The sequence below is a fragment of the Drosophila biarmipes genome, chromosome 3R (assembly GCF_025231255.1).
Source record: "Drosophila biarmipes strain raj3 chromosome 3R, RU_DBia_V1.1, whole genome shotgun sequence".
NCBI classification, from domain to species: Eukaryota; Metazoa; Arthropoda; class Insecta; order Diptera; family Drosophilidae; genus Drosophila; species Drosophila biarmipes.
Genome location: NC_066616.1, coordinates 11,530,052 through 11,549,432, shown reverse-complemented (window position 1 = coordinate 11,549,432; position 19,381 = coordinate 11,530,052). Strand labels below are relative to the sequence as shown.

Below are 19,381 nucleotides of genomic sequence, written 5' to 3'. Positions count from 1 at the left end.
ATTTAATCTTTAAATACAATAACAGATTAACGATTTTTACTACAAAACAATTTTTTTATTAAATTCCTACTTTGAATAATAAAACAAACATAACAACCAATAGGAATTATATTGTTTCTATTGCTGGACAGGCCTGGTCATCAGTGTATCCTCCTCCACCTCCTTGGAACTTATTTCCATTTCAGTGACTTTGCTTTTCCTCTTTATCAAATCTTTAAAAAAGTCAAATATGCCCTCTCCACGACCGAACTCCTCTCCTTCTGCCAGGGACATGGGAAGTTTCTTATTCCGAGTCTCTGGCAGCAGCAGGCACACATAAGCTCCGGATAGAAAAAGAAGCCCCAAGATAATGGAGGGGGCTGGCTTGAAGTAGGTGCCCAGGTGCAGGATGTAGGGCGAGAGGAAGGAGGCGGCAAATCCAGCCACATGCACCACGGCCACGCCCCTTCCCCGCACGCTGGTGGGGATTAGCTCGGCGGAGAACTGCGAGCTGGCTCCATCGGCAATGGAGACCCCAAATCTGGCCGCCAAAGTGAGACCCACCAAGAGCAGTATGTTCCGCTTACTGCCTTGCGATATCACCAGACCAGCAGCTGCGGCAAATAGCCCTGTTATGGTCATCCAACTGACCGCCGTGGCCTTGCGTCCAATCCGATCTTGCAACAGGCCCTGTAGGTATCCCGAGGGCGGCAGGGTCAGGGCGTTCAGGGAGAACATTATGAAGGGGGATATGCCCAGACCCTCCACGTTCCGTGCTATGGTGTTGTAGCATGGCGTGATAATTATGCTGCGGATGTAATAAATAAAATGTCATTATCACTATAAACATTATCCGAAATACGTTAATAAACTATTTAAATTACAAGCACAACAATCCTAATACAACAGTGTATGTGCCGACATCCAAATCGTATACAGTAAAAAAGGTATTCTGCTGGCAAGCACTGTAAAACACATTTTAATAAATAAAAACCCTTTTAATAACTTACAAAATAAGCAGCAGTTTGAAACCCGTGATGCGCATGCGCGGCGTGTTCAGCATGTCCAGCAGCTTGTCCTCGCTCTTCTCCTCCCTGACGTCCTTGTGATAGTGCTGCTCACAGTAGCTACGAAAAGTCCTAAAATCATCATCTGCCACCTGGCGACGATTGATCTTGGCTACTCGCTGGAGTCTCCTGATGGCTCCATCGATATCGTTGCGTGTGACCAGCCACTGGGCGCTCTCCTGGACGAGGAAGTAGAAAAGAGTAACCAGCAGGAGGGGCACTGAAGAGCAGGCCAGGAAAATGCGCCAGTGGCCCACCCAAACTGCCATCCAGGAGGCACCAATCAGACCGAGGCAGTAGAAACTACCCAGAACTGTATTAAGACCAACGTTTCTCAACGAGGGCGAGACATATTCGATAACTAAACAAAATAAGGATATAATTAGTCAATAAAAATCATATCCCAGCATTTACTTACTCAGTATGTACATGAGATACGCGTTGGCATCGGCCGCCAATCCAGATACAAAACGGCTGATCGAGAACGAAACCAGGCTGTTGGCGAATATGGTCGAGAAATCGCCAACGAAGCCACACCAGTTGGCCAAAATCAAGGCCTTGATGCGTCCTATACGATCTCCAAGCAGGCCGAAGACTAGAGTTCCACAAACTGATCCCACAAAGAACAGTGACTGGCCCACACGGGGCTTATAAGCCTCATCGCACACCCAGTTTAGCTGGGTTTTTTAGCAAAAAAAAATAAAAAAGAAAATACATTTAAATTTATCAATAACTTTTTTATGAATACACCTATTGAGAAATAATCATTTCATATCACCTTTCGATGATTCAGAAAGTATTTTAATTATACTATATAAGTACAGTATGGTTAAATTAGTGTAATATTGTATGATAAAAATCTATCTTAATACGAATAATTTTGATAATTTTTTGGAGTGTAAAACTAATTTTAGATAATAAATAAAATAAAATCCCTTATCCTTATCAATTAAATATTAATTATATTACTATATTATTATATTACTAAAGTATATTTTAGTATTTACACTGGGTTTAAAAAATGTATACTTTTTTAAGAACATTTTCCAAATAAAGTTTTTAACTGCTTAAACCATATCACCCCTTAAAACAACCCTTTAAACTCACCTCCGTATTCATGCTCTCGTATCCAAAATCGTACTTGTAGATCCACCGATTGCAGCGCTCTGTGCTCAGCGTGTGATTCAGCCCATCCTCGTCAATCTTCTCCAGTCGCGTGCACGAGGGCCTTTCGACCTGCGAATAAATTGCCTCGATCTCGGCGAAGCTGCGATTCGCCAGCTGCTCGTGATAACACCAGTGGTCGGGCACAAAACTGATGACGTTCTGCGAGAAGTAGTGCATCGATACGACGAACATGAGGTAGCCATACAGGGCCAGCAGTACGAACTGATAACGACTGCTGTTGCCGCACTTGGCCAGAATCTCCTCGAAATCCATGTTGCTGATATCAGATTTTCGCGGCCCCCAATTTTAGCGGCGTTCGCAGGGTTGTGATAAGCACATATCTGCGGGCTCGGGCATTTATGGAGGTCTCCGGGAGTCGGTTAATCGCCAGCTGGTTCTCAAAATCGGTTTATTAGTCCCGAGCAGAGTGCTTTTCGAGGGCCTGGGTTTATTGAACGCAGCCGAAACCCGTTCCGGATATGTTCTGCTGGCACGGAGCGCACATAGTCAACTGGTTGAGCCTGGGACCCAGTCTCGAGCACCGAGTGCTCCACTGGAGAGCTCTCCCATAGGAGAGCGGTGCTTGCATGAGAGCCCCAGCCTTTCTCCAGCTCTTTCGCGCTCTTATTCAATTATGTCCCATTCATAAAAATACCTATTTGTGCACATGTTCGAGAGAGGAAAGCGGTTTGCAAATTCGCACTGCATTTACAAAATTTGAATTCCAATCAACTTCAATTTCTGCCACTTGGCGACCATTGAAAACCCGTCCAACAAGCTGGACGTTAACCGTGATTGATTGATATAAGAGTCGGTTTATGTATCTCATATATTGACTTGAAAATATTTAATAAGAAATATATATATGGTTATTGCTTTTAGAATATTCAGTTCCAAAACACTCATCCATTTGTTTTGATATGACTTACCCAAACAATCCAAAATATTGAACGAAAACAGTCATATGTATTTTTTATAGTTTTTATTTTTGTTTTTTCATTCATTTATGTGTTTATCAATTACATTTGCTGTTTGAATGGATACATGTCTACATTTGCTGCCTTTTGAATATATATTATTATTAGCTTTAATATGAATCATAATTGTTGGTTTCCCTTACTTCTATGTCTGTTGGATTTATAAATGTAGTAAACGCAGTTTCGTGATAACATGACATATTACATCTGCCTTCCGACTTAAATAGAATACATACATAATTAGGTAGTATATCGAACTGTACATACATACATTAGATGCGATGTGTTAACTAAATTTGATTAACAACTAAGCTACTTAGCCTTGGCTAGTACGAGTAAACTAAATGTAGTTTTGAGTAAATAGGCAATGGTGCAGGACAACTAACTTAAGACTTAAGACAAAGATGCACACTTTCAACTCTCGGATACACTCTATACTAAATAATACACATACGAAGTAGGGGTACTAATAAATAGTCGAAGAAACCATCAAGCGTACAGACTAAAGCCCTGAATGGTTAACAAACTTTACGCTCAATCCAATTCAGTCACAATTCGTTTCAACTACCAATCTTCATTGCAGGGCCCTTGGATAGTTAGCCGAATACATTAAAATCAACATTATACACGTCACATAATACTATACTACAGCTACATACACATATGTATAATCCTTTTTCTGCCGATAATTACAAAACAGTGTGTGAAAAAGGGTTGGAAAATAAAGACTAGTTTAGATATGATAGTTGGATAAGCTAACAAACACCTGCCACCTGCCCTACGGAATCCTAAACGCACTCTATGCTGTCATAGAAGATCTCCTCATCTGGCTCTGGCTCCGACAGCTCCTCCACCTCAAAATCATCAACGTCGTAGGAGATCAGGGACTGCAGGCTGTCATCCAGCAGCTTGTGCTGCACATGATGCACCTCAAACAGTTTGGCGTCCTTCCTCTCCTTCGGCGGAGTGCCGAACCAAAGGGCATCCTCCGGCATATCCGCATACCCATCACCTTCAGGATCAGCGCCTTCGCCCCGCTCATCGTCCTGGGCAGCAGGATCAGCTCTGGCCTCGATGGAGTCACTGTAGCCATAGTCGAAGGTCACCAGGAGATTGGCGCTGCCACAGTCCATGGAGTCGGGCGTGGTGTACTCGGTGTAGTACGAATCGTAGGCCGTCTCCTCGGACACATCGTGCAGCTCATGGGGCAGATGTCGTTCCATCTGAACCCTTCCCTGGCCACTGCTGCTGCTCGTTTGCCATAGTGCCTGTTGCCAGTTGTGGTTATTGAGACGGAAATTTGGCTTTTCAACGGTGTTGGCCAAATTCTGAGCATCGTTTTCGGGGGGTTTCGGGGGAGAGCAAAGAAAAAACGGAATAGAATATCAAATCTTTGGTTCAATGTGCAATCAGGCAATCAGAATTAGAACGAAAATGGAAACGAGAAAGGGGTTTAGAAGGCTGCTTAGGCACATTAACGAAAAGAATGGTAAGATCGTTAGGAAAACACAAAAGTTTTTGGGGTTAGCATGTAGCGGGAGCATAGTTCTCTTGAACAGCGGTTAGAACCCTCAACCTTGGGCATAATATATATAGGTATTTCTTTTTAGGGTTAGCACAGAGCAATCAATCAGTCAACCAATCAGTATATGTACAGCGTGTAAGTCACTCACTTCGTTTACCTTACTTGGCAATTTCAAAAGTTGAATCGGAAATTTGTGTGTTTTTGTGTGCACTGCCCGTTTGCTAAGGTAGAAAGGGTGAGGGTCTAGGTCTAGATAGTCTGGGTGGGCTAGATCTACTACGAACTACATCGAAATAAAAACCATTGATGGTGGAACTCGGTGGGGGTAAGCAAAAAGAAAGCCGTGGGGTTGGCGGTGTGGGGATTTGTGGATTGGATTGGTTTGGTTTCGGTTTTGGTTTTGGGGAAATGGTAGAGCTTAACCTACTAGGTGAGAGATACAACAAAAGAGACTTACGCGTATAACGAATGGCGGCAAAGTGTCTACTTCATTGTCTTTGCTTCTGGGCCAAAAACAAAACAGACAAACGATTTACAACAGAGGGCTCGAGACAGAGATCTGAGCTGTTTTTTGGGGCTGAGCTGATCTGAGCTGAGGAGGATGTACTGGGCGAGGGCGCTGCTCCTTTGGGCCATCGCTATTTTCTCTGGCTGTCCGACACCAAAAACTCCAGTCGCATTTCTTTAACAATTCGGGTTATGTTCTTTTTTGGCTTGCATGCAGTCGAAATTTGTGTATTCACCACCAACACGTCAATCAATCTTCAATCAGTACACCACCTTAGGTCCTCAAACATGGGTAACATCTGCTATCCATACCAACTCCGGTGATTAATTTCTCTGTGTAGCCTGGCGTTTGTTAGGAAAAGTGGCTTGTTTTCACAATGGTTTTAGTTACATTTTGGGCTGTTGGTGGTTTTTGGGATTTGGGTTGGTTGGTTTCGTTGTTGGTTGGTTGGTTTGTTGGACATATTTTTTATGTACATTTATATTTATACGTTTTTCAGCGGGAATATTTTTGGTTCGGTCAGTTTTTCGGATATACAAAATACGAGTTTATATGTGAGTTATGACAACAACAGACAGTATTATTTTTTGTTTTGTTTTTGGAGTAGACATACAAACAGGGTAGAAAGGCGCAGAAAGAAAAAGTAAAAGTAAAAGAAATTACAGCATTAGATACAAATTATTTCAGGTGTGAGCGTCTAATTGGAATTTGGAATTCTTGGGTGGTTTGCACAATGCACAAACAAAGCCAAAAAGCACTCAATGCTGTCGATGGTGTGTTGTCCTGGTGGAGTGAGTGTGGATGAGAGTGAGTGTGGGGTTAGTTGGATCTCAGGATGAGCTATCGACCACGTGATAAAACCAAGTTGCAGGCTCTTGTAATGATATGTTTACTGGCAAGCAGTCAACTAACTTAGGGCAAGTCTTTTCTGTTATTTTAATACACGAAATTTATTTCCTTCTTCATGGGTTTAACAAATAAATCGAAAGTCTGTTATACTCTAATCGGTTTTATATTTTTATGTAATAGCGTATACGCATAGCTTGGTATAAGCCCATCTGCTTCATACACAAATCAATAAATTAGACTTTAAATTAAGCCCAGTAAGTAGTTTAAGTATAGCTTATAGTTACAAATTACAAAGAAAGCAATAATAATAATAATAATTTTTAAATACACACGCAAACTAATAATTATGCTTAAACTCGCTTTCGAACACAATGAGAAACTCTGGCTGATCCAACAATGAGGCATGCATACTTGAGGAAAATATACTGAGCCACAGTAAACGTGATTTGCATAATATATGAGTAAATGAAGTGATATTGTACAGGCATTTGACTTTTGTTTTACTTTTTATATACATAACTATATAGAGGAAACATTGCAGTTGTTGCTGCTGCCGCCGCTGCTGGTGTGGCTGTAGTTGCATGTGATTAATTAAGCCGGCTACTGAGCACCTAAGGCATCGATAGGCAGTGAGAGTTTGATAGGCGGCACCTTTCACTAGCCAAGTGGTGTTAGGTCAACGACCTAAACCCAAAGCAAAAGCTGCAGGGTCTAGAAAAGGTATTCTAGGGTGCGACATTCTATTTGTGGGGTGCGTGGACCATCTTGAACTGAAGAGTTGATTTGTCAAAGGCTGGGATTTTCTTGTATCTTCATAAAGCTGACCTTGGTTATGGCAAGAAGTGGCTTGAAATTCTTTTGGGAAAAACAAAAACAAAATAAAATACAACGAAATATAATCTTGATACAAGTTGTAAAGGTTTTGAAAACAAATTGAAATAATCAATAAATACTCAACAACGTGAGATAACGAGCAATTGTTTAGTAAATTGTAGACGTATTCTACAAGAAGCAATTGTTGGTTAAATAACCCTTTTCCCTTTCTGAAACAAATACTTTAAAATAATTTATTTCCCCTTGGGGAAACGTTGTTGATTTATCTATTTGCTGTTGAAAATAGTTGAATTTTCTGTTCGCAATGTACAGCTGACAAAATAAGGGATAAACAACGAGGGCAGAGAACAATTTCCTTGCTAGGCACGGGACGCTTACGTGATCGACTTTTTATAAATTTCGAATATATGCATGTAACTGAAGTATATATGTACGTATGTAGAGTATATATGCCGTGGGTTAATTGTATGTTAAATAAATATATATGCACGTTACTGTGTATATCAACGAAGACAGTTAATATCGAATTCGTAGGCTGCTGATTTCTACACTTGTTTTGATTCGATTCGATTTGATTTCATTAACTGTAACGAGGATGATGATTCTTGTGGTTCTTTGTTGTTGTTTCGTAAACGTTATCGAAGGCATATTAAACGGTAATCAGTAGATATTCATATATATAAATGTATGTATCGGTATTATCAGTAGTATTATAATAATTCACTTGAACCAACCCAATAATGTTGATTTGAGAGTGCGTACCTTGCCACTGTCACTGTCGCCGCCGAAGCTGGATGTGGGCGTGGTGGTCTCGCCCTGATCCCGGCCGATGGCCCTACCACCGGAACCCCCTGTCGAGGCACTACTGTACCTCCTGGACACGCCGCTCCCAAAAGAATTGGACGCCGGTGAGTGTCCACTGCGCCTGTGGCTCTGGTGGTTGGTCTGGTGATAGGAAGCTCCTGCCCCATTTCCACTCAGCTGGAGGTCCTTGCGCAGCGTCGAGCTCAGCTGGGCGGCAATGGAGGTGGTGTTGGTGCCCCTAACGCCCTCCGGCGACTGCTGGGCACGTGACAGGGAGTCCAGATGACGCACCCTCGAGCTGATCGTATCCCGCTTCAGCTTGGGCAACGGCGAATTCTGGAGCACACGCGGGGACGGAGTCGTTGCGGCTGTCGTCTGGCTGCGGTTGCCAGTCGAGCCGGATGAGTAAGGTGTGGTGGCCAGCGGTATCGAGGATGATGTCGAACTGCGGCTAGTGTTCGTACTCAGCGAATGGTTGGAGGCGGATGTGTCCGCTCTCCGCAAGCTCTGCAAATTGCCAGTGCTCCTGCTCAGCGAGGATTTACTGCCGTATGAGGTGCTGCTCGAGTTGTGCGCTGATGGCGGAGAGCGTCCCGCCGTCGAGGGTCTTCCCGTTGGCGGTTTGCCGGAGAAATAGGCTGCCGCCTTGCTGCCCGGCAGCGGAATCTTGCTGGGCTTGCTGGCACTCCCGAACTTTCGGAACGCATTCTGTCGCGGCGGCGCATTCATGCCGGACTCGAACGGGCTCACGCCGCCCACACTGATGCTCATCACACGGGCGGCTATGTTACTGGGCGTACTGCTGCCAACCGGACACGGACTCGCATTGATCATCGTCTTGCTCAGCGGGGAGTTGTTGCTGGTCGGCGTTCGGAGCGCTTGATTCTCGTGCTCGTGCGCCGACTCCGTGCTGCTGCTGTGCTGCTGCAGCTCGTCCATGGCCAGCGGCACCATGGCCTTCATGCTCGGCGTACTGATCTGCGTGACTGGCGGGGCGGGCATGGCCGTCGAGGCGGAGTCAACGGAGTCGGACACTCCGCGACGACTCAGCATCAGCGTTGTGGAAGCCGAGGAGCGATTGGTCTCGTAGTCATGCTGCGAGGAGTGCAGATACGAGTTGGTGGTGCTGTTGCTCGCCTGCAGGCGGGACTCCACCAGTCGCAGCTGCGCCTTGGTGCCCTCCAGCTCAATGCTTTTCTCCTCCAGCTGATATCGCAGATGCTCGAATTCCTCGCTGCTCTTGTCCAGCCGCTTGGCCAGCAGCGTCTTGGACTTGCTGGACGAGTCCAGCTTCTGGGCCAGCACCTGGTTCTGCACGGTGAGGGTGAGCAAGTGGCGCTGCAGTTCCAGAACATTCGTCTCTAGGAGAATGGCCGCGAATCGCTTGGAGTCGGTCAAACGGCACTTGGAGTTGCGTGTTCCGGGCGTGCTCACGATGCCATCGAGACGTCCCAAGGATTGCTGTTGCTGTTTCCTCAATGTTATATCACTGCCTGAGCTTTGATGGAATGCTTCCTGCGCTGGCTGATCGAGGACGACCGGCTGGAATGTGTTGTTGCTGATGATGTTGCTGCTGGGACGACTGCCATTGGAGAGCACCGTGGTGGCTGAGGATAGAAAGTTGCGTTGACTGGAGTAATCCGACTGGCTGCCGCTGAAAAAAAAGAAATGTTGAGTTTTATATTGAAAAGACATTAAGAGGAAACTTAAGGAGAATCCTCTAAACCAGTAAGCCCTTGGTCGTTATATTCATCTTCTCACCTGGAAGAGCTCTTGCTTTGCAGCTGCTGTTGTTGCTGTTGCAACTGCTGCACCCGCGAGCTCAGCTCCAGCTTCTGGGCCATTGCCAGTTTCAACTGCTCCTCGAGATCCTTTTTCACCCCAACCAGCTCTTCCACCTGGTCGCTCATCTTGGCCGCCTTAATCCTTCCGGTCAGCGTTTCCGCCTCCATTTCGGCCAGCTTGTCCAGCAGTCGATCACGCTCCTTGCGCAGCTGTTTGATGTCCTCGCGATTAAGTCGCTCCACCTGCTCCCGGAACTGCTGTGGCGTCATTACATCCTTGCTGGCACCCTTGCCCTCTTCCTCTGCTGTTTGGGAGTTCCCCTGCTGGCGCTCATAGCTCTGCAGCTGCTCCACCTCTTCGCGTAAGCGATTGGACTTGCGGTGGATGACATCCAGCAGGTTCAGCAGCTCATCGTCCGACTCCGCACAACTGAGGCGATTCGCTGCTATGGCCACCTGTTTGAAGAAAATACGGATATTAAAAATTTATGATATCAGGTTGCTATCCCACGACTCACCGTCATAGCACCGTTGGTGGAGGAGGCACTGTGGCCCTCCTTGGAGGAACTGGTCTCCGTTGAGAAGCCGGAGTCTTGCACAACGCTGCCGTTGTTGTTCTCTCCGCTCTTTGGCTCTTTCTTGCCGCTGTGCGAGTTGCTGCGGCTGCGTGTCAGCGACGAGGACGACGCCTCCGCCCCGGAGGAAGGAGCAGCTGCCGACGCTGACGACGTGGACGGTTCCTTGTGCGACAACTTCCGCTTCATGCGTATGCCCGGCTCCCATTCGCGTCTGCTGTAGAAGTAAGCAAGAAGATATGTTATTCTGAATCGAGTTTATGGAAATCAAGACCCACCTGGTGGCTAACGAGGAGCTACCGCCACCCACCGAGTGACTGCCACCGATGGCACCCACCGAGGATGTGGGCGTCGAGGGCGTGGCGGACATGGAGGCCATCTTGTGCTTGAGGTCCGGAAACGTTTCGATGACCAGATCCCGGAACTCCAGCAGGGCACCCACCTCGTGCTGCAGCTCCTGCAGCGACTTGGTCTGCTCGCTGTGGATGTGATGGCTCCCGTAGCTGTTGCTATAGGGCGTGTGGTGGCTCAGGTGGTGGTGGTGCAGGTGGTGCGGGTAGGTGGCCCCCACCACCACGGTGGCCGTGGGCGAGGACGACGAAACAGCTCCCACCGCCGTGGCACCCGCCATCAAATGTGGGTGGTGGGCGGCGCTGCTCATCGGCAGGCACTCCATGGCCCCGCTGGCCAGGTCAGTGGTCCGCAGGACTCCACCGAGATGGTGGCCGACGTTTCCGATTCCGCTTCCGGTGACGCCCCCGATTCCGTTCCCGTTGCTCTGACTGTGGTGGCTGATGCAGCTTCCGTCCGTTTTGCTGATGCCATGCGTTGCGGGTTCGAAGCCTTCATTCTGTAGGAGATAGAATGGAAATGCATTCATTAAATTAATATTCTGAAGCATAGCTTACGAGATATTAAACACTTAAAAGGTAGAAAAAACAATGACTACTACACCCTTGATAATTTCACAGTTTTCCCAAAGCTTACTATGTTTAATACATTCATTAAGAATTCTTTTAAGACTTTATTCAAACTAATCTAATTTTCTTTGCAATCGAAAAAACTATTAAAATCTTACAATAAACGTGTTTCTTTCCAGGGTTAACCAGTCATCTTCTGGGACCTCCCATTGTAAGCTCAAGTTTCCCAACCACTTTGAATTAATCTGCAGCTCAATTAATCCATTAATAAATTAAAATATGTAATAAAATCAAATAGTTTTAAAACGCTAACTGAGTTTGTGAAACCATTTAATAAATTGTGAAATATTCTAAAGCTCATTAACTAACATAAAACGTTTCCCAACATTCACAAATACCCAGAGATCACGCACGCAGATGAGAAAATCCCATGAATCATTGTTGTTTCGGCTTTCGATGGTCAAGTGCGATGGGCTGCACTTTCAGCCGGGCCCCAAGATCGGCTTACATCGCCACAAGTCATTATCAAGGGGCTTTACGCAAGAGCCCCAGTGGGATCGATCGATAATTACTGGAGAGAAAACACCACGGCATTGCGTTACTTTAAGTAAATTGAATTGATCACCATGGTGGGGCAATGGGCAGTCGCTGGACACGGAGTTCGGGAGCAGTGCGAACGATTAGTGAATGACATACAAATTATGATTGATGAATTGCAGCGCTCGGGAGAGCGATCGCCCGCTGGCCGGCGACCCGTGGAGAAAACTGTAGCAAAAGTGCAGCTTAATGCAGCCGCTGCATGCACACCAGCAACAGCAACCAGCAACTGGCAACTAGCAACCAGCAACCCGGCAGCATATGTAGCTGCAACACCAATCGATGCAGCAATTTGTGACAATCATGCTGTGTGTTTGGCCCAGGCCATGACTATTCAACGCAGGCCAAGTCAACGACTGACTGAACCGACTGCAAACTAGAACAGGCCGCAGATGGCCGCGCCAAGTAAAAGTATTTTTTCTCTGCATTTTGTCTACCTATTTCTGTTTTCCTATTCTCCAGCATCTGCTCTGGAAAAGAAACGGGAACTACACAGAAAATATATGGGGTATAAAAAATCGATTTAATATATCGACAAAAATATCGTGTTCTATAACATATCTAAATCGTTATGCCTTAACCATTAATACATCGATATTTTAGATAATTTACAAAATGTATGCAATCCGTAGGTAAAAAACCATTTTACATAAATCAAACAAAATATCGGGCTCAAAATCATATCCAAATCTAGAAAAAAAAAATCGAATAATATCGCTCTAAACATTGAAAAATCGATAATTTCGATATCTTTAAAATTTGAAGTTTATTGCAATGTTATTTCAGCAAAATCTAAATGTCAATCTTAAAAACCTTAAGATCACTGTCAAAGAACATAAAAAGCTAAAACATTTTATGATCTAACTAAAATTTTTAAATATCATTATATAAGTATTATTTTAAAAATATTCTTCAAGTGCACCATTGTTGGGAGATTTGTTTGTCAACCGGGTGGAGAGCTTTCACTGGACGAGAATGTTTCTCGAGCGGCGGCAACTCAATTGATTGGCAAAATACTTTCACATGCAATAAACATAAATTTGCTGGCAGCCGTCTTGTCGGCCGGCTTTGGCTTTGCCTCAGCTTTACCTCTAGCTATTGATCAAACAAACGTCGGCGAGTGCCATGGAATATATGTGGCAATAGTGGGGTTAAAACCAGGCAACTGGGTTGTCTGTTTTCCGTTGTTCTCGGCCGCCAAGAAAAAGTAAAAGAGGTGAGCTAGGAAAGAGCAGAAAAACAAAACCTCTGCTGATTGCATGCAGACTACTGACTACCGATGGAGTTTTGTCGGCAGTCGGAAATATTGGTCAGAGACCAGAGACTAATGGCAAAATCATTGCAAATGAAGCATGAAAATTGGCCCACATTCACATGACATGGCTGGGCCATTCCATTATTTAATAGCTAATTAACAGAGAGGGGCCCAGGAAGCACAGCTCATAATTCCGTGGCTTGCATAATCGCCATGCACTTTTCCTCCCCACATTTTTCATACTTTTTATTTTTTGTCTTTCATTTGGGGTTTTACTTTGTATTTTGGCCGACTTGCCTGTGGAGCGTGGCGAACATCGAAGCATGGGAAGTGGTGGAGAAGTCACATTGAAGATCGTGTAATTATATAGCAAAACCCATTGTCAACCACGAAATTGAAACCGAACAATCCAACAATTCAGCCGACTGACTGTCACCCAAAGACGAAAAAATGGATAAAAACTAAGCTCAATGTCGGGGTACTGTCATCCATTCGAGCATCGCGATTGGCTTTATGATTTCTGAGTTTCATTGCTCAATTAACTCGTGGCTCTGGCCTTTTGGCCCACGGCCTGGAAAATAGTCAGACAAATCAACGGCCGAACAATAAAAGAGTTTTCCTGTGCGGCACACATACACTGTGCACTGTATTTCGGAGACACATATGCAAATCACAACTCACTCGCATCCACCTATTGACTATAGAGACACAAGTGCTTCCTTGTCACTCGAACGAGGCGTCTGTCACTGTTTGCAAGTTGTATCTTCTCAAGCTGCGCCTAGTGGCTGATACGGTTTGCTTTCAGAAGGCGTGGAACAGTGGAGAAAAATCAAATCTTTTTGAGGCCAACAAACAAAACAAAAGATTTAACGAAAAAGAAAAAAAATAGGAATGATTGGTATAAACGTAATTTACCTATACTACTTTACTTACTTTAAACAAGATTTATTTTTTTCAAAAATAAAAGAAAACAAAAAAAATAGAAAAAAACGAAAAAAAAAAATAAATAAAAAATAAATAAAACTAATTTTAAAAAAAGTAATACAATCAAGAAATAAATAAAAATAATAAAGAAATAAATAAAAATAATATCAAAATAAAAAAATAAATAAAATAAAATGAATAAAACCCATTTTAAAAATTGGAAAACAATAAAAAAAATTATTTTAATACTTTTAGTGAAAAAGTACACTATGAAATCCTCTTCGTCTTGATTTGCAATATTTGGCTTGTATGGTTTAAATATCTAAACTTCTGTATCATAACTTCTTGCAACTTTAACCACTGTCTTGGTTCGTACCAATCAACTCCACATCGTCATCGCTGGGATCGCTGAATCGTCGTCGTGGGCGCAAACTACCATCTCCGCGCAGCTGCCACGCATTGCTGATTCCTCAAGTTTTATTACTCGCCATGGCAATTGGGTTGATCATCATCTTCTCGGTCGCAGTCTCAGTCTCAGCATCGTTGTGCGCCATGACAAACGGAAAAACGCACTTGGCCTGGGCGACAGAGCCGCTCAATTAGGCTGCCCACCACTCGAGTCGGCTGCTAGTACACTAGCCAGCCGGGTTTGGGGCTTGTCGAGTGATTTGAGACAGCCAACACAACACCCGTAGCACCTCCGTAGCTTCCCACCGAAACAGCAGGAGATCTTCCTACCACTGGGCTGAGGAGCTCAAGCAGTTGCCAGTTCTCCAGGGTGCCAGACACCAAAGCAATTATCAGGCGAATTTGCCATAAATCCAGGCAGCAACTGTTTCATAAATCAGAGAACGTTGGCTGTTTGTGAAAAGTCATAGTTTGATTTAAGGCGGAAATTAATCAGGCAAACAATGACAAATGCGTAAACGTTTGCCCAGCGAATAATAGTTATTTGCAGCTCTTGTTCATACTATTTTCTTCAGTTTCTCGAGTGGTTGGCACTTGTTTGATCGATTTTTTACGCCATTCTTTTGCACAATCACTTCCTACCCACTGCACAAATTTTTCCCCATTTCTGTACGTATACGTAACATTTCTCCGCAATTGCTAAGCTCCGTACTTTGCTTAGTGGTTTCACTGGGTTTTAAATTGATTTTCATTCACATAAACAACCAAAGAATAGACAAAAATAACTTAAGCCGAGAGTTTAGCTGGTCTAACATAAACATTTGTTTGAAGTCAAAAGTCCGCCAATAAATGAAAACAAAAATGGCAATAAAAGTCAAAGACGGCACAAAGCTGATTTTTATGACCTCTTGTTTGTTTGGGTATCGCATATTGCATAGACATTTGCACATTTGGGGCTGTTATTGAAATACTATCCTTTAAGGAAAATCAAATAAATAAAGCCTAACATCCATAGGTTGTTTATTATTATTATTCGGTTCGGATCGTTTTAATTGCTGTTTGCCATGCAACAGCAGCTATTTTTGAAGTGCAACCTTCTTTGAGCCGCCCCCTCGTAACAATTAGCGATGGGTTTGCATAACAGTCGAATGTATTCCGAATATGTGGGCCTCCCTGGGGATGTACCAGACTCGCAGTGCTCCCATATAATTATGCAGCATGTAAGGCCTGCCTGGCGAGGCGAAACTGGCGGGACTGCCACTACTCAACGGTTTATTACGGATTGGGAGCGCTTATTAATTATCCGACTCACTCCCCGAACATGACTTATGGCGTTTCTAACAGTCATCGCCGGCACATTGACTACGCCAATTTATAAACTTATATTTTCAATTCCAATTCCTATTCAATTTCAGTGCAGTTACATGTTGGCGGCTGGGTTTGGCCGCCAGTTGCTGACGCAACTTCTGGAACTACAGTCTGTGGACGGGGTCTTTGGGGTCTTGGGCCATTGTGCGTTTGGCGTTGCCGTCTTGCAGCTCTGACAGCTTGGTTGGCTCAAAAAATTAAAAGACAATTGCAATTGCCTTGTCTGATATCTAAGCATCTGCAGGGTGCCACGCCAAAAATGTATAAAAAATAAAACCCACCTTCGCCATAAGCCATTTCCCATTAGCCGTCATTAGTTCGCCTCTTTACATTTTTTTTTTGGCCTGCACTTGTGCTTTATTTTTTAATTTCTTACAACAAATTGCTGGACTCTGTGTTTGCAACACATTTCCCTCCATATGTGGCAACGGAAAATAATTGTCTAATGTGTTCGGCACTTGGCGGCTTTGGTAATCGTCGCAGCAGTCAACGGAACGCAAGTGTTGTAATTAAATTAACCATTTTTCGGCTGTTTTTCGAGGGGCTTCACAAAAGCTGCCAAAAAAGTACACTCGAGTTGTACGGGAGTTGCAGCAACAGCAACTGCCACACTTACAACATCTGTTGCAACGCAAATCGTCGCCTGTCAAATTTCCTCTTCACGTGTTTGGCTTTTGTGTTTTTTGGCGCCTTAGTATTTAGCTTTTTTCATTTCCCCCCTGCTGAATGGGCCATTTTTTTGTAATTATCTCCATTATTTGTTGGTTTTTCTTCGTGAAGTTGGGGGGTAAATAGGTAAAATACATTTAAGCCACTAATGTTTATGGTAGACAAATAGCTGTGGAAGGTCGGAATAATGAACTGCAGGGATTTGTAAACTAGATGGGAAGTCTTTTATAGTTTTTACATAGCCAAGAGATAAATCAGAACTACTTTGGCACTCTTTGTAGTTTCCCAACTTCTACAAAAACTGCACAAATTTTAAGCGCCGCCCAATGTCTGCTGCTCATGGTTGCCTTGGCAAAAAAAAATGCCAAAAGACATAACTATTAATAATGTCCAGTCAGCTTGCAGATATTATGCAATTACGGAAAAAATAACTAAGAAAAAAAATTAATTAAACACATAAATTATGCACAAGACGCAGAGCAAACTGGACAAACTTAATAAAAACTTGGTTAACACATCAAGAGACCACTATCAGCGGACTACCGTGGAATAGGCTCATAAAGTGCAGTGAATATTTAGTTGTAAGGCAAGAAAAGTGCAAGCTATTAAGATAGGAGTTAATTGCAGGGTAGCTTTTTCTTAAACTAACAATATGCAAACTATTGTTTATTTTATCCAAGAGATACTTTTTCGTTAAAAATGCTAGATCCTAAGCAAAAACCCACTGTGCCTTGGTTTTTTGCTAGTTGATTGGCGCCGCTCGTGCTTTGTAGACCGAAACCCACCGCTAGGCGGCACTTTGCATTAAATTAATTAACTGCTTTAAATTTTAATTGCACCTTTGGCACAAGCTCTCATCTATTACCCGAGCATTTCGGGGCTAAACTTTCGCCTGTCTTTCGGTTTCGCTGTGGCCGCCAATGGTAATGGTAATGATGATGATGATCACGGATGACGGCGATAAACGTTCATAAAGTGCTGCTCCCCCGGGCGCCTGTCAATATGGGATGGTGCGTCCTGGGGCGAAGTGACTCCTGGGGGAGATTAGAGCCGCCGAACGCTGTATTACATATACATACAGTATCTGCAGCCGGCCATCTGAAGCTGCCACTTCCAGTGTCGGGTTTTGGCCGGCGGGCACACCTCCTCTGCTGTCATTTGCCAGCGATTTCTAATCGATTTTCCGGCAAAACAATAGCTGTGTTGCATTTCGCTTTTCTGGCCTGGCCAATGTGCTCATTGTTTGCCTGCCCAAACGAACTGCGGAACTTTCACACTTTTGTCCCCCGATTCTGTTCATTAGCATGCTCTATAATTTGGTCTATGGGCTCCCAAGCCGAATCTGATCCCCGGCTGGTCACGCGATACTGCCGCGTTGACCGCCGGAAGTTGAGCAATTTGTACACAATTTGCACGATTTTCAGCTTTTCTTTGTTTATCGTCAGACGGCGTCGTCTTCGATTTCCACTTGTTTGTGTATCGATTTTTTTAGGGGTTTTTGTTAGTTTATTCTATAATCCGTACGCCCCAAATAGCCGGCACGGCACGCCCTTTTCCGCATTACTTGACTTGCATTGATTTCGCTGTTCAATGCACTTTTACAAAAGGCAACATCAGAAATAGACGGTTTTGCTTTGGTAATTTTTTTTTCGCTTTTAATGTGCCAATGACTGCACGATTGTGCGATTACACACGGCAATCTGTCAATGCATCCAACCAGAGACACTTGGATGGGTGGATACACAGAGTAGATGCAGTGTACTCGTATATAGATACACGGAGGAGGGGCAGAGTCAGCCACCCCGGCAATCGATGGCTTCGCGCTCCGTTTTGTCAGTCTCCCGACATCCGGTAAACGTTTCACTTTCGTGGCTCTGATTTATTTTATACGAAATATATATTATATTTATTATGTGCAGTTTGTCAGCACCTCGTCGAACCAGCTTGGGGTTTTCGTTTGACTTTGTTTTATTTTTCTCTTGGAGCTGCGCCCACCTGTGTGCCACTCTGTGTAAGAAATATATGCAAAATACGTACACCCGATAGCTGATAGGCCAAAAATGGCGACGCAATTTAAAAGCGCATTGCTGAATTGCCTTTTGGCTTTGTACGGCTTATCGGGAGTTGTTGGCTGATAACCGAACGCTTGCCTGCCTAAATGTTTTCCACTTAACTTGGCCAGTTGGTAATTGTTTGCATTTCACTGGCTGTCATTTGATAAGATTTTGCCGGCGATTACTCATACGCAGCGTGACACAGATCCCAACAAGGTCCGACTGCCAACTAAATGCGAAATGAAAGTAGGGAGAAATAGCTTTTCTACAAGTCGAAGTGCTCTAAGCGGCATTGGAAATATTTAAATTAACTAATGAGTCGCATATATTTAGTAGTAAAAGGCGAGTAAGATATGCAGACTCACGATGATTGGTTCCTATTGGTTATATATTTGTTATACCATCAGAGATCACAATCTTCAATCTTTATTATTTTTTGGTATTATTGGAATTATTATTAAATTTGTATTATTGGAAATCTAATTATCAAAAATTATTTTGCCTAAATATAACTGACAATATTAAAGATTAAAAACTTGAATCTTTATTGTTCAACTAATGGTAAAAAGTTATTGGAAATATTTAAACAACCTAATGAATCAAATGAATTTGATATAATTTTTTGGTTCAATATGAATTTAAGTTTCAGGGATCTAAATCCTTTGAAAATATAGATGTTTTTCTATTCTTTTAGCCCATCTTTAGCTCTGACTTCCATCCATATAAACGTATTTTCCCGCTGACTTTTCCGCACCTGGCGAAATTCCGTTCCCTAGGGCAACGTCAGACGGCATACCCCGACCACTTCAGGGGTGTGAAAAGCGGGCAATAAAGCTACACTTCTGCAGCTAACAAGATGTGACAAATTTTTATCGCATACTCGTACGTAACCGCAGAAAAGAGCTGTCAACGGAGCTCCGAAGACACACCGCCTGGGCAGGGGGACCCCAGAGAGTGTGCGTCTTCTTTCCCGGGGCTCGTGATCTTTGACATCCCCAAAGCAAGCGCAGCCACAGCAGACCTGGCGTACCTAGGTGTATATAAACCTAAACTATATACGTGTACATAGTCTTGGCTATGTGGCCCGCAGCTTTGTTTAGTTGTTACGTTTTGCCGG

The 19,381-nt window shown here is 43.9% G+C and overlaps 2 protein-coding genes across 9 annotated transcripts in view; both read right to left on the bottom strand.

Moving 5' to 3' along the window:
- Positions 1 to 8: 8 nt before the first annotated feature.
- LOC108031122 (organic cation transporter 1) lies at positions 9 to 2,712 on the bottom strand. The gene is made up of 4 exons (XM_017104334.2): positions 2,154 to 2,712; positions 1,465 to 1,723; positions 990 to 1,407; positions 9 to 787 (listed from the first exon to the last, which is right to left on the bottom strand). Exons 1-4 carry the CDS (start codon positions 2,484 to 2,486, stop codon positions 118 to 120), a joined length of 1,680 nt encoding a protein of 559 aa, XP_016959823.1. The 5' UTR covers positions 2,487 to 2,712; the 3' UTR covers positions 9 to 117.
- A 466-nt stretch (positions 2,713 to 3,178) lies between these two features.
- LOC108031406 (serine-rich adhesin for platelets) overlaps positions 3,179 to 19,381 on the bottom strand; it is a 57,906-nt gene continuing 41,703 nt past the window's right edge. For 3 of the 8 annotated variants that reach the window (XM_050889083.1, XM_050889087.1, XM_050889086.1), the window contains 5 exons: positions 10,348 to 10,919; positions 10,013 to 10,286; positions 9,472 to 9,950; positions 7,669 to 9,364; positions 6,217 to 6,927 (listed from right to left, as the gene is read on the bottom strand). In XM_050889083.1, coding sequence (XP_050745040.1) covers positions 6,859 to 6,927; positions 7,669 to 9,364; positions 9,472 to 9,950; positions 10,013 to 10,286; positions 10,348 to 10,919 — 3,090 coding nt within the window. In that variant the 3' untranslated portion in view covers positions 6,217 to 6,858. Of the gene's footprint in view, positions 4,519 to 5,173; positions 5,622 to 6,216; positions 6,928 to 7,668; positions 9,365 to 9,471; positions 9,951 to 10,012; positions 10,287 to 10,347; positions 10,920 to 10,977; positions 10,997 to 11,147; positions 11,219 to 19,381 lie in introns of those variants that run through there. The other 5 variants (XM_050889089.1, XM_050889088.1, XM_017104797.3 and 2 more) reach the window with 5 other exon arrangements.